Here is a 14,351-nt window from a genome sequence, read left to right as displayed (position 1 = left end):
AAACAAGGGTTTCTACGGAATATTTCGCTGTATTTGTCTATAATATTGCCCTTTATTGCATCTAACGGTAGATATTCATTTTCCAAATAGCGCCTCGTTCTTCTGTATAATGTAGTCTTCAGGCTCGATGGCGTTAATAATGTCTGTAAATATGCTGTGTTGAGCGGCTGTTTTCGGTAAGTCGTAGACTATTTCGGTATACACCGTTAAAGATAATTAGGGGAACACGTGTATCAACTTTTCGGGATGTTAAATCCATTTTGATACATGCGGCACCTGCGACATCATTGCATAGCTTGTTAGCTTCGCTTTCATTCTAGGCAACAATAAAAGTATCATTCACAATCTATTGGCTATTAGGCATTACTGTCAGGGGTCCCCTCCGAAGGAATTGGGGATACCAGTGTCGCAGCGTTTTCTGGTGATGTATACAGATGACGGCTGTATTCAAAAGCACATGCAATTCGGCATCTTAATGCAGTGCAAGCTGCAAAGCCAGTCTGTTTGATCCGAAGGGGATGGACTTCACGTTGGGTTCCTGCGGATGCCAATACCTCTCCACAGGTTGTGTATACGCTACAAGGAGACGAATCAGCACACAAGGAGAGTTGTACAAGATCGCCGACGCATTAAAATCCCACATGAAGACCTATATTTGGCCATCTTTGCGTTGCGGTGTCTTATCGATACAGCCAGAACACTGAAAGACAATCTCAGAGGAGCCATTGAACCTACTGTGTCTGACCAGACTGCAACAGGTTACGAGAAAGGACCTTACAACCCAAACGTCCTGTTTCTTGCAGCTCGCCTTCAGTTCTGTCGCTCCCATGTCAACTGGCAACTTCCTCACTCAAATCAAATGGCTCTGAGCACTATGGGACTCAACATCTGAGGTAATCAGTCCCCTATAACATACAACTATTTAAACCTAACTAACCTAAGGACATCACATACATCCATGCCCGAGGCAGGATTCGAACCTGCGACCATAGCAGTCGCGAGGTTCCGGACAGAAGGGGCTAGAACCGCTCGGCCACCACGGCCGGTCAACTTCGTCACTGATGAAATGTGTTGTTCACGGACAAGCCCAGACATAGTCTGCTGCAAGGTGATTGCCGTGTTCGTGTGTGGAGAGCTGTGGTGAGCGGTACCTGCCAGATGTTGTCCAGGACACAGACAGATTTCCGAGGTTGAGTGATGTGAGGAGGCTTCAGTGTTGACAGCCATGCTGATGTTGGAGTTGTCCATGGGCGCCTTAACGGCAGGCAGTACATCGAACAGATCGTGTTGGGCCATGTGATGGCAGCTGCATACTGTGGTGGTCCTGAATTCCCTAATACCAGAGCCTGTGTGGTGGGTGGGGTCAGCAGGTATGTCCTTCGAAGCCCTGACGTAATGGAATGGCGAGAATTTAGTGTAGACCTAAACCCCATCGTGCATAAGTGGCACATGCTTGATAGACGTTGTTTGTATCTGGTCAGAGTAATGTCACGGGTGTGACGATGCTATTAAGTGGAAAGGAATTTTGTTGTACAAATTAGTATTGGTAATTTCTTTGCTCAATAATAATATTCAATGTTGCAGGATCTGTCAGATTAATACAAGGCAAACAGAGTTCATATATAGAGGCATATGAATATACACACGTGCTTAATGAGATGAGGTCAGGCTCTCCAAAAACTCTCATGGACTGTCATTGAAGAATGAGATCGGATAGTACAGGGTGACCACCGTGACTTCTACGGAGCATGAAACGGAGGTGTCACGTAGTGATAAAAGCTCATGGAGGGCATACACGGTATTGAAGCTCACAAAATCTAATGACGGGCACCCACGATGACGGGATGAATAATTGTTTTCACTTTGTTTCCACTTTGTTTCCACTTTGTTTCCACTTTGTTTCCACTTTGTTTCCACTTTGTTTCCACTTTGTTTCCACTTTGTTTCCACTTTGTTTCCACTTTGTTTCCACTTTGTTTCCACTTTGTTTCCACTTTCCACTTTGTTTCCACTTTCCACTTTGTTTCCACTTTCCACTTTGTTTCCACTTTCCACTTTGTTTCCACTTTCCACTTTGTTTCCACTTTCCACTTTGTTTCCACTTTCCACTTTGTTTCCACTTTCCACTTTGTTTCCGACATATGTCTGACAATTCAACTCTTTTTACGTAAACGATCGAGGATGAAATGATTCTTGTTTCATACTTGTGAAAGAGAAAGATATAATTTGATGGTAACGTAACCAGTCCTCAGTTACTGGTCAGTGCAGTATGGCAGATGCCCTTTCACGTGTTCCTAATTATTTTGAGCGGTATATTTAATGTTATCGTGTTCCTTTAGCCTTCTTCCCGAGATTGGTTTCATCAAACCCATTCCAAGGGCAATAGTTTTCCTGGGATGGGCTGGTGTCGACGTATCTTGGAGTAAGTTTCTAAAGTTCGGTAAACTCGAGATGTTCTGTACAGTGAGTTTCCGCAAGTAGTGTATAGCAGCGAATATAGCTGTGCGACGTCGTATTAACCCGGTATCCTCTTGCAAGGAGAGCGGGGCTGGTCGTGGTCCACGTTGTCGTGACACGCCGCTTTCTGCCCGCCGTTTCATCTCGATAGCGGCGGAGCGCCGGCGACTTATGCGATCAGATGCCTCGCCTTCTGAGTTACTGCCATCGCACCAACCGGTGTGTGTATATATATAGGGTATAGAGCAGGCAGGCAGCGCTGCGCTCGCAGATAGTCGCACTTTATGCTCGCGCCCGTCTTCGGACGCGGCGGGGCGCCTGCTGTCTCGGCCTTTGTCGCTCCTGCTCCTCGTTTTGCTCCGCCACCTGGTAGATATTAATGCCTGTCCGCCTCACATTCCGCCCAACAGCTGCAGCACGAGGGCCGTACCGGCGCAGAGTCGTGCGTCCAGCTCCCTGTCGGCATAAACCAGCCGGCGCGCGACCTTCTCGGTCCACGGTCCTCGGCTGGGCGCTCGCACTGGCCAATCACTGTTCGACGATTTGCTCGATAAGCCGCTCAGCCAGTGTGTGGAGCCGGCCGGAGTGGTCGTGCGGTTCTAGGCGCTACAGTCTGCAACCGAGCGACCGCTCCGGTCGCAGGTTCGAATCCTGCCTCGGGCATGGATGTGTGTGATGTCCTTAGGTTAGTTAGGTTTAAGTAGTTCTAAGTTCTAGGCGAGTGATGACCTCAGAAGTTAAGTCGCATAGTGCTCAGAGCCGTTTGAACCAGTGTGTGGCTGTACGTGGGAGGCGAAAGTTGCAGCACCACCACTTTTCGTCTCAAAAGGCGGAGGCTACGCGTTATTGTCATCGCCATAAGTGATTTAGGTTAATTTTCTCAAAAAATCAACCATTTGAGTGGTTCGTGGCTGATACTTGATTGAAATAAAATATTTAGATCTTCCAGCAGCGATTAGCCACAATTCGGTTTTCGTTAACTTGTGAAATTAATCTACGTGATTATGTATGTATGCAGACAGGAGCGACAAATGAAACTTTGTACAGAGGCAGGGTTACGAACCTGGGTCTCTTGCTAACTAGGCAGATGCACTAACCACTGTGCCAGTGATTTGTCTGAATGGGAATTTGGATTGAGGAAGAGGCGTGCTACGGTATTCCGTGCACTTAAGCAAAGCCACTGTGCCAGGGTGGCGTAGTGGTGTGAGCGACGTGTGGGTGCTATTCCGTCATTCTGCGCAACGGATTAATCTGAGATGTACCCTTTACCCTATGGCTCCTGCAAGATGCTTATTCCACCCCCCACACTACTACAGAAGTGAGACAGACGCTCCTAACGTTCTAAAGAGAAATGCCTGAAAAACTTTCAGCAATAAATATCTTCTGGAGTCGTCCGCTACAAGGAAATGGTTTCTCAAGTTTGTCGAATAGGAAACTGATGTCTGTTCTGGTACTAGCAGTTAGCAGCGATGCTCCACCTCCTTGCTACTTACCGGTACATCGTATAGGTATCAAAGATAATCTTTTCTGCGACTATGAGGAGAAAGGAGATCTAAACCACCTGCTGCTTTCCTAAATTTTCTTCGAAACACACAAAAATCTCTTAACCCAGAACATTGCGAAAATGAAGATACCCCTTTAAAAAAGTGCTCCGGTTTTATTGTGTTATGAAGATAGTCAACTTTACAAAGCCATTAATTTATGCCAACTGTGACATACGATTTTGAGACTTTGTATGCTATCAGTCCCTCTCTTTAATTTTTAATCCCCGGGTGCTGCCCCTGATGTGTGTTGCGTTTTATTTTTTTCAGTTGGTACCGTGTCCACATTCTCCATCTATGTCTTGTGCCTATGTGGACACTGTAAAATAGTGTTACGTCATTGCCAAACTCTTTATATCGTGAACTGTTTGTATAGATGTTTCAATAACTGTACCAACATTTTGGAAATATGGTTCGAACCCTTACCCAGATGTTAAGAAAAAGAACTGCAGATTACTGTCTAGCAGTAATAGTTCTTCTCGTTTCTCAGTCCTTCATCTCCCTGCGCTTCTCACGCCCTGAATATATCCCGATCTGCACTGAAGTGCAATTTCCTCGCTCTGTTCACATATCGATCTATTGTCGCATGTAATACTCAATTAGCCTCAGTTATTCTTAACATGGCGCATTTGTCTGGTACACAGATTGTGAAATAGTGAAATTCCGCCAGTGTAGAGTTTGAGCATTGTGTTGCCTTCTACAAAACAGAAACTGACTAGCGTCCCTGGAGTAAGTGTTAAACGCAAGACATCAGCATGTTCTCTGGTAGCATTTGATGTGACCTATGAAGAGGCCTAAGAACAACTTCTTAATTATGGGCGCTGACAAAGTGAAACACTTCGCGTGTGAATGCGCCGGTGGTATAAGGACTGTTTTAAGCTGCAGGGGCCTCAGAGCGCGGTGCTTTTGATCCTGTCCAGGGTACCCCGACGTAAGCTGCAATTGCAGTGCTGTAAATTGCCGGACGGAGAAGGGAAGTGTCGAGAGGCGCGGTGTCACTGCTGTGGAAACGTCCGCTGTAACTGATATCCGGCGGCCTGGAGCAGCAGTGGGTGTTGTTTACGGCGTTGCGCCGAGAATAACAGCCCAGCCCAGAGCTGCTAGTCGCTTCTCTTCTCGGAAGTGATAGGCGCTTTGTGGGTACCAACGCCTTTTTCTGGGCTGCCGCCAGCACTGGGGTCATTTAGCGAGCCACGGTGACTCTGACATTGGCGGTGCACATCTGTCGGTAGCGAGTGACTTGTGGGCGTAGCCGCTAGTACAACCTGCCACTTTCTAGGACGGAATCTTTACTCGCGAATGACAAGCGCCCGGGTTCCAATCACAATGTGGCAAGCAGGTTGCATGAGACAATGAGTATTGGACGCGATACAATAGATGTCTTACGTTATCAACTGGACGCCTGCATCTAATCTGCTTAGTGCAGGGGCGGGCAGGAATTCTGCACGTGTGCGGTGCACAAGCACGTGTGCAGTTAACAAGTATTCTGCGTGCACACAGGGGCAAGCTGGCCACCCGCTTCTCACCCCTCCCCACCATACCGTCTCTCCGCTTCTTCCCCTGTAGTGCGTTTTGTTTCCTGGCCTGCTTTATTAAATGAAGGAATAAGGTTAGTGGGAGTGCTTGACAGAAATCATGGTTTGAAAGAGTACCTATTACCTACGATACGTTTTATTTAATTATCACAGGTGGAGTTTACAATACGTTTAATATCTGGAACAAAATTTCTACATACAAACGCAAACAGTTACGTAAATTTTCATTACTGATGTTTGCTCTTAACCGAGACTTATTAATTTTCATAACAGAAAAAAATCTCTCACAAAAGTATGTCTAGCCCAACATTGACTGTCTTCATGGCTTCACGATGCAGACGAGGAAACTCTTGCTGTGGAAAGTCTTGCCAAAAGGAACTTGTCTCTCAGACGAGAATTACACTGTAGATCTATTAATTCAATTTGCAAACTGAGATGAATATCATCTACAGAAACTAGATTCTCTCGAGAACTATTCAAAACCTTGGGATAAGTAAGATATATCCCCAAATCGCTTGAGAAATTCCTCTTTTATTGCACTAAGAACGGCAACATACTGAAATTTATTACAATGGCGTTCAATATTAAACTTCCGCTCACCAGCGACAATACTGTCACATATTATACATTTCCAATTTTCACGTTTTTCCACAGAGAACAAATGATTCTCCCATTCCTTTTTAAAAGATAGCAAATCTCCAATTCTCCGTTTCCTTGATGCACTCTGCATTTTCCGGTTCTTGAAATACAACGTTCACTACGTAGTGGTCGCTTCGCTTCAACGTCCGCAGCTTAGCCTGGTACTACACTGCCGCAACCTGCAGGCTGTCGGCACTGTCCCGTTCAACGATTGCACGCGAGCAGCACACGTGCAGCGCTGTGTGCTCATGAGCCGCGTGCAGCGTTTGCCCGTCCCTGGCTTAGTGTGTGGCGAAGGGCGCTGCGTTTTCTCCTCCTCCCGCCCCCCCCCCCCCCCTTCCTACTCGGTACCCCTGTGTACGAGTCTGAATTTTTGTAGTTTTAGGACATAGTCATTACAGCAGATGCAGGTCGGAGGAAGTAGTTTGTATCTAGACTCCTTTTAGAACACAGTCTCTTGGGCTTTTTCGATAAGGCTCACCGCGATATTTAGACTAGAAGAATAAAAGGGCAGCTGTAGAAAAAGATAGACATCAGCATGTTGTAGAACATGCTTAAAAACCAGAAGACCATTGAATACGAACTGATGCCACACAGGGTACTGGTAGCCACAAGCGGATATTATGAATGGCTATACAGGGAGGCCATGGAGAATTTGAACACCCCAGTAATTTTAATCGGATAGAGGAGGCGGGGGGAGTGGGAGAGAGATGAAAGTAAACGGCACCTAGATTCCGATACTGAAGATGTGCAGCAATCTTCCACCATAGGGCGATAGCAACAGAGGACGACAGCAGCCAACAAACGGCAAATTGCAGTCGAATTTTCAAATCATGTGACAGCGCGCTTCTGCGCGGGAGTACGCCGAAATGGAACTTTAGAGAGCAATTGTGTACGTCGGATCCTTCAAAAACGCTATGACCCCTCCCTGTAGACGGGGGATGATACGTGCGGTTTCAACAAGAAATTCATCCTACCTCACAAGTCCGTGTATTTTAACAAGTGCAATGTCTTCCCTGTAATGTCTCCCACTGTAGTTCATTGAGCATTTTTGTGGCACACTGACGCTCGCAACAAATCCATGCATCTCTTCTTTGTACCTTTTGTATCGCTACTATTAACTCGACCTAAGAGTCTGACGGACTGACGAAAAGTGTGCAACAAGTGGAACATGTGTCTTATTGGCGGCTTCTTGTGGACGCGTATTACACTTAGGATTCTCACCCTATAGCTTTTATAACACACTGGCACTGGAGTTTGTTTCAGAAGTTATAAATTTCGGCTTAACAATAGCAGTAGCCTGAACACTCATGAAGAAATGTAATTTTTTAAAAAAAATATCAATACGTCGTATGGGCAATATTGATGTTTAATATACGCAGTGTCTCCCAGTTCCTTTAGGAATGCTGGTGTCAAATTTCAAACTCCAGTGCTATCTCGTGGCGAGCTGTGGCGTTACCATCCTAGAAGTTTGAACAACAGCCGTGTACGAGGTCAAAGTGCTAACTCCTCTGGTATGTGTCGGAAAACAGCGGTGGACCAGCGTGGCGTCGTAAGTTTTTTGATTGCTCCGTCGTTTGTCTGGGAGAACTCATCGAATTCGTCCCGAATACAGAGAGGCAGGTTCCTGGTTCCTCCTCCACGAACGTGACCCAGCCTGCAAGGTGAAGATTGAGAGGTTTTTTCCCCAGAAAATTGGGTCACAATCCTGGATCACCCGCCGTACTCGCCGGATTTGGCCCTAGCCAGCTTCTGGTTATTCCCTGAATTGAAGTTGGCAATAAAGGACAAACTTATGATGCAATTGAGGACATCTAAGAAAATAGTACTGCTGTACTACGAGCAGTTCCAAAAAGAGGATTAAAGTGTCTGTTTCACAACACTTCAAAATGATTTTACATGTTTATTGATTCAGGCGAAAACTATTTTGAAGACATACAGTGATTTTGTGAACATAATACTTGGCTTATTTTTCATATCCACAGTTCTAATGAAACTGGGAGACACTGTATAAGCTATAGTACGCTCCGGGCAACACGAGGGTTTTGTGTTCACGCTTCTCCCCCCCCCCCCCTCCCTCTGTGTCTGTAACACAATGTTTAAAACAATGTGAAACGTTTAGAGATAAGAGTGTGTGTCGTGGATGAGAGAAGCACTTTAGATTTATGGCTGCTTTTTACCGTGCTTGCGGCCAGCCGGACTGCAGACTGATGCAAGTTGTTGTCTTTGTGTTGCAGAGGATGCACTCGGCGGGGCGCAGGTGACGATGCGGGGGCGGTGATGGCGGCGCGGCCGCGCGCCCGTGCTACGGCCACGACCACGACCACGACCACTGCCGCGCCCCTGCTAGGACCGCTGCTGCTGCTGCTCGCCATGCTGGCCGGTGAGTAACCGTGTAGCACACTGGCGGAGCCGGCAGTGTGGGGACTGGACGTACCTCCTAATTCCTTCTCTCTCCTCCCCCCCCCCCCCCCGTCTGTCCATTTCCTCCTCTCCCCTCTCCGTTGTGGCTATTTCACCCCTTCCCCGTCCCCTCTCTGTCAATCACTTCTTCGCACTTCTCTGTGACCTTGAGCCTTGTTTATTGGTACAGCAAACAAAACTTTGATTGGCAGTTGAAGTTGCTTAAAATGAATGGATAGATCGGTTGGGATAATTGGTATGAGAGCTTTGAGAGAGGCACCTATGCAGTTGCTGTGAGGATAGTGGCTTCGGTGACAGTATTTTTCATTTCTGTTCAAGTTTTTGTGAGAGTATCGTGTAAAAATTTAATGTACGCCTAAAACGATCAAGTACTTTCCGAGATTTTTGCTAACAGAGCTAAACAACTTCTTGCCATAGTACTATACATAACGCATCAGTGCATCGGGGCTCTGGTTCAGGTGCCCAATTCCCTCCCTATCGTGCATGAAATGCCATCGTAAACCTCAGAGTCTCAAAAGCAAATCAGAAGTAGTCACTTGTAATGAAGAATCAACCATCAGAGTGCTTGCAGATTACCTAAAACCAGATTCGACAGATTCCAGCCATCGCAATGCAAGCACATCAGTTTGCAGAATTCTGTCAATTAGACGTCTTGCTGAAAACAGATTATCAATATAGTTCACAATCAAACAGATAGGAGGTGAAAAGATAGTCTTTCATTATGTATAGGGACTCGAACTATGTGGTGTTGTTTATTTCTATATTTCTGTGACCATTCAGAGAAGAGATAATAAACATCCTTCGGCAAGTTTCATTTCCAGCCATTCGTTATTAAAAATAGACTGGGTGTGGGAATCCACAAAAATTTCAACAGAAGTGGAAATTTATGTTCCCATATTTCTGACCTTTTTTTCCCCAGAGGTATCTCACCAGTCATGAGTTCTGTGTAATGCCTAACTTATGTTATTGCCATATTAAAATTTGGCTCTTTTTCCCAAAACACATTAGAGGTTATAGAGATTCTAGCACTCCAAAGTAGTTGCAACACATCCGTGAAACAGTGCATCACTAAATGAGCAACTGTGGGCAAGACAGATCAGTACTTCCTGAAAAAGTGCATTATCGGTACAAAAATGTCATTTCTTCATTTACGTTGTTACTAAACTCACAGAAATTCTAGCTTCACCAACTATTGACTGCCCTTAAAAAATAACATTATTCCATTGAAAAAAACGTATAGTTCCTTGCATATTGCACTAAATAAAGATTTTTCCTTATTAACTGTGTAGGGGAAAATACTTTCATCTTTGTATGCCATAGTTTGCATAAATCTCGTTTCTGTATCTCAAACCGTTTATGGGATGAGAGTGATACTATAAATACTGCATACTGGATTCTATCGTCACCATGCGCGAGTGGAACTGAGTACGCATCGTACAGTCCAATTTATCGAGATTGGAGATATAGATGTCTTCCCAAGTTTAAACAATAACTTAGCATTGTCGCTACATTTTGTACGCAGCAATGCATGACGTAATGCTCACCAAAGGCAGACTCATGGGTATCCCTATTTTCGTTGTAAATTATTCAAATTTCATGCAGAAAGTTATTTTACGAGATATCACAATAACTACACTCACTAATGAAATGCTAGGTAGTTCATCATGTTCCTTTAAAATCGTTTGAGAAATATTGCAAAAGTGCGACGGGGCGGTGGCATTCTGTTTTGTCTCGCGGTTTGACCAGTGTTCTGTGCCACACCGCCTTGCAGGCTGCCATCCAGACAGGATTCGTGACTGGCCGGCGCAGGTAGCATTCAGAGGACCTTACGAGGCAAACAGCTCCATCGCTATCACGGAAAACGTGCGAAGTTCCCTGCCAGGTAGCGGACTAGTAGCCGACGGAGCTTGCACTGCAGCTGTCGCGCGAACCTTACTCCGTCTGCGACTCGCTTAAACTGCGGGAAGAGATTCTGGTGCAGCTGGTACCACTGAAGTGCGCCACCATATCCCAGAAGTCAGCACATCTGGCTGCTATGTGGAGTACCCACGTTCGATACCAGGTACTGCCAGGGATTTTTCTTTGGAAGCACTGGAACGGAGTGCACTCAGCCTCGTGACGTCAGTTGAGGAGCTACTTGTGTGAAGTAGCTGCTCAGAGGTCTAGAAAGTAGACAACGGCTGCGAGAGCAGTGTGCTGGCCGCATCCGAACGATGCCATGACACGGCGATCGGTCGGTCGCGATTGCTCCATTTGGGCCAGAGTGCAGAGCTTTGCTTCTGCTTGCTCGATTCCACTGGACGTCACATACTCGCCCTGCCCCCACCTCCCACCCCTCCCTCTTTTCTGGGCCGCCACCTTTAAATACAGGCTCCTCGACCAATGTTCCAGCTTTACGGCCGAGCTTTTTGCTCTCCATCAGGCCGTTCAGTATGCCCGCCGCCACCGCCATTCATCGTATGTACTCTGCTCTGACTCACTCAGTGCTCTTCAGAGCCTTGGAGATCCCTATCCGGTCCATCCCTTGATTCAACGAATACAGCAGTCCCTCCATTCTTTCGCTGATAATGGTGGTTCTGTCAGCTTTCTGTGGGTTCCCGGACATGTAGGAGTGCCTGGGAATGAGGCTGCGGATGCTGCAGCCAAGGCTGCAGTCCTCCTGCCTCGGCCAGCCTCCCATTGTGTCCCGTCATCTGACGTTCGTGGGGATGTATGTAAGAGGCTTGTGTCGTTGTGGTGGGATGCTTGGTCATCCCTCCAAGGAAACAAGCTCCGGGCAGTAAAACCGCTCCCAACTGCTTGGACAACATCCTCCCGACCATCTCGGCGTGAGGAGGTCCTTCTGACCAGGTTGCGGATTGGGCATTGCCGGTTTAGCCACCGCTACCTGCTCTCCGGTGACCCAGCCCCGCAGTGCCCTTGTGGTCAGGCATTAACAGTGCGCCATGTTTTATTGTCGTGTCCCCGTTTTAGTCAATTTCGTTTGTCCTGTCCCTGCCATCTACTTTACCGGATGTTTTAGCTGATGACGCTCGAGCAGCTGCTCGTATTCTGCGTTTTATAACTTTAACTGGCTTGTCCAAAGACATTTAACCTTTTTACTTATTTTATGTGCATATTTGTCAGGTCCTTCTGGTGTCCCCCCCCCCCCCCCCCATCCCCTTGAGTTTTACCAGATTCCATGTGCTCTCACAACAGTGACTGGGCGCTAATGACCTCAGCAGTTGAGCGCCCTTAAACCCCCCCCCCCAAAAAAAAAAAACCTCCCTCTTTTCCACTCTAACCATCTCACCCAGCAACCAGTCCATCACCAGAACACTGTACATAGTTTAATTCAGATAATTTCGCTGTTGACTCTACAGTAAAGAAGTAAACTTTGTCCTTAAATGATGTTTCTTACGTATACACTGAGGTGGAAAAAGTCACGGGATGCCTCCTACTATCGTGTCGGACCGCCCTTTGCCCGGCGTAGTGTAGTGTAGCGTATCGACGTGGCATGGACTAGACAAGCACGTTGTCCGTAGTGAGAGGTAACGCCTGAAATTGGCACACTCTCTCAGATCTCGGAATATTGACTTCCCTAACGATTTCCCATGCGTCTAGCTTCGGCTACCATTCCGAGTATATGTGCATATCGCTATCCCATGTGTTTTGTCGCCTCAGTGCACAAACACGCCTGCAGATCAGCAAAACGTGATTGAAACGCTTCGAAATTTAAGTTAAACATAAAATAGATGTAAAGCGATGGTAGCGACGTGACTTCTCGCACCAACTGGCCAAAACCTGAACAGTTCTCGAAGTGTACCGCGAAATCAAACTCGTTACACGGAGAAGCACCGTATCCGTAAACTAGGTAAAGTCAGAAGTGAAAATCGACATTTTCATTGTTAGTGTATTGCTGTTACACTGTTCAAACTTCCTGGCAGATTAAAACTGTGTGCCAGACCGAGACTCGAACTCGGGACCTTTCCGTTCCGTGGGCAAGTGCTCTACCATCCGAGCTACCCAAGCAAGACTCACGACCAGCCCCCACAGCTTCAGTTCAAGCAGTATCTTGTCTACTACCTTCCAAACTACACAGAAGCTCTCCTGCGAACCTTGCAGAACTAGCACTCCTGTAAGAAAGGATACTGCAGAGACATGGCTTAGTCACAGCCTCGTGGATGTTTCAGAATGAGATTTTCACACTGCAGCGGAGTGTGCGCTAATATGAAGTTGGTGGACCACTGGCCCGCGAAAGGCAAGGGTTCCGAGTTTGTGCCGGCCGAAGTGGCCGTGCGGTTAAAGGCGCTGCAGTCTGGAACCGCAGGACCGCTACGGTCGCAGGTTCGAATCCTGCCTCGGGCATGGATGTTTGTGATGTCCTTAGGTTAGTTAGGGTTAACTAGTTCTAAGTTCTAGGGGACTAATGACCTCAGCAGTTGAGTCCCATAGTGGTCAGAGCCATTTGAACCATTTGTTCCGAGTTTGTCACGGTCCGGCACACAGTTTTAATTTGCCGGAAAGTTTGATATTGGTGCACACTCCGCTGCTGAGTGAAAATCTCGTTCTATAATACTTATGCTAAGAACTGCTTAATTTCGTTAAAATACGAGAGAAGTGAAAAAAGTAAATATATGACGATTGCAGGAACCACAGCGAATGCATAGTCAAAACGTCAAATGCCAACGGTCGATTCGGCAAATATCGGGTGACCAAAAAGTCAATATCAATTTGAAAACTGAATAAATCACGGAATAATGCAGGTAGAGAGGTACAAATTGACACCCATGCTTGGAATGACATGGGGTTTTGTTAGAACCAAAAAATACAAAAGTTCAAAAAATGTCCGACAGATGGCGCTTCATCTGATCAGAATAGCGATAATAAGCGTAACAAAGTAAGAGGAAATGCTCAATATATCCACCGTCATTCCTCAACAATAGCTGTAGTCTAGGAATAATGTCGTGAACAGCACTGTAAAGCATGTCCGGAGTTATGGTGAGGCATTGGCGTCGGATGTTGTCTTTCACCATCCCTAGAGATGTCGGTCGATCAAGATACACTTGCGACTTCAGGTAACCCTAAAGCCAATAATCGCACGGACTGAGGTCTGGGGACCTGGGAGGCCAAGCATGTCGAAAGTGGCGGCTGAGCACACGATCATCACCAAACGACGCGCGGAAGAGATCTTTCACGCGTCTAGCAATATGGGGTGGAGCGCCATCCTGCATACAGATCTTACGTTCCAGCAGGTGTTTATCAGCCAGGCTGGGGATGATGCGATTCTGTAACGTATCGGCGTACCTCTCACCCGTCACGTTAGCAGTTACAAAACCAGAATCACGCATTTCCTCGAAGAAAAAAGACCCGATAACGGTAGATGTGGTAAATCCAACACATACCGTGACTTTCTCGTCGTGCAATGGAGTTTCCACGACAGTTCTAGGATTTTTCGGTAGCCCAAATTCTGCAGTTGTGGGCGTTGACAGACCCTCGGAGTATGAAATGAGCTTCGTCGGTCCACAACACGTTACTCAACCAGTCATCTTCCGCCATCTTTTGAAACGCCCACACCGCAAATGCCCTCTGCTTCACTAAATCGCCAGGTAACAGTTCACGATGCCGATGGATTTTGTACGGATAGCATCGGAGGGTACGTCTAAGTGCCAACCAAATAGTAGTGTATGGAATGCCGGTGCGACGTGCGACTGCACGAGCGCTGACTTCCCCGTGCATAGACGAACCCGTTACAGTCTCCATTTCTTCCTGAACT

The 14,351-nt window shown here is 46.7% G+C and overlaps 1 protein-coding gene across 1 annotated transcript in view; it reads left to right on the top strand.

The window, feature by feature from the left end:
* The window catches only part of LOC126262481 (repulsive guidance molecule B-like), a 372,022-nt gene that overhangs the window by 178,682 nt on the left and 178,989 nt on the right, over positions 1–14,351 (top strand). The window contains exon 2 of the mRNA XM_049959144.1: positions 8,410–8,555. Within this exon, the coding sequence (XP_049815101.1) occupies positions 8,453–8,555 (103 nt within the window). The 5' untranslated portion in view covers positions 8,410–8,452. The remainder of the gene's footprint in view (positions 1–8,409; positions 8,556–14,351) is intronic.

This window comes from Schistocerca nitens, chromosome 6, assembly GCF_023898315.1.
Source record: "Schistocerca nitens isolate TAMUIC-IGC-003100 chromosome 6, iqSchNite1.1, whole genome shotgun sequence".
NCBI lineage: Eukaryota > Metazoa > Arthropoda > Insecta > Orthoptera > Acrididae > Schistocerca > Schistocerca nitens.
The sequence above is the reverse complement of the archived record's forward strand: the minus strand, read 5'-3'. Positions and strand labels throughout refer to the sequence as shown.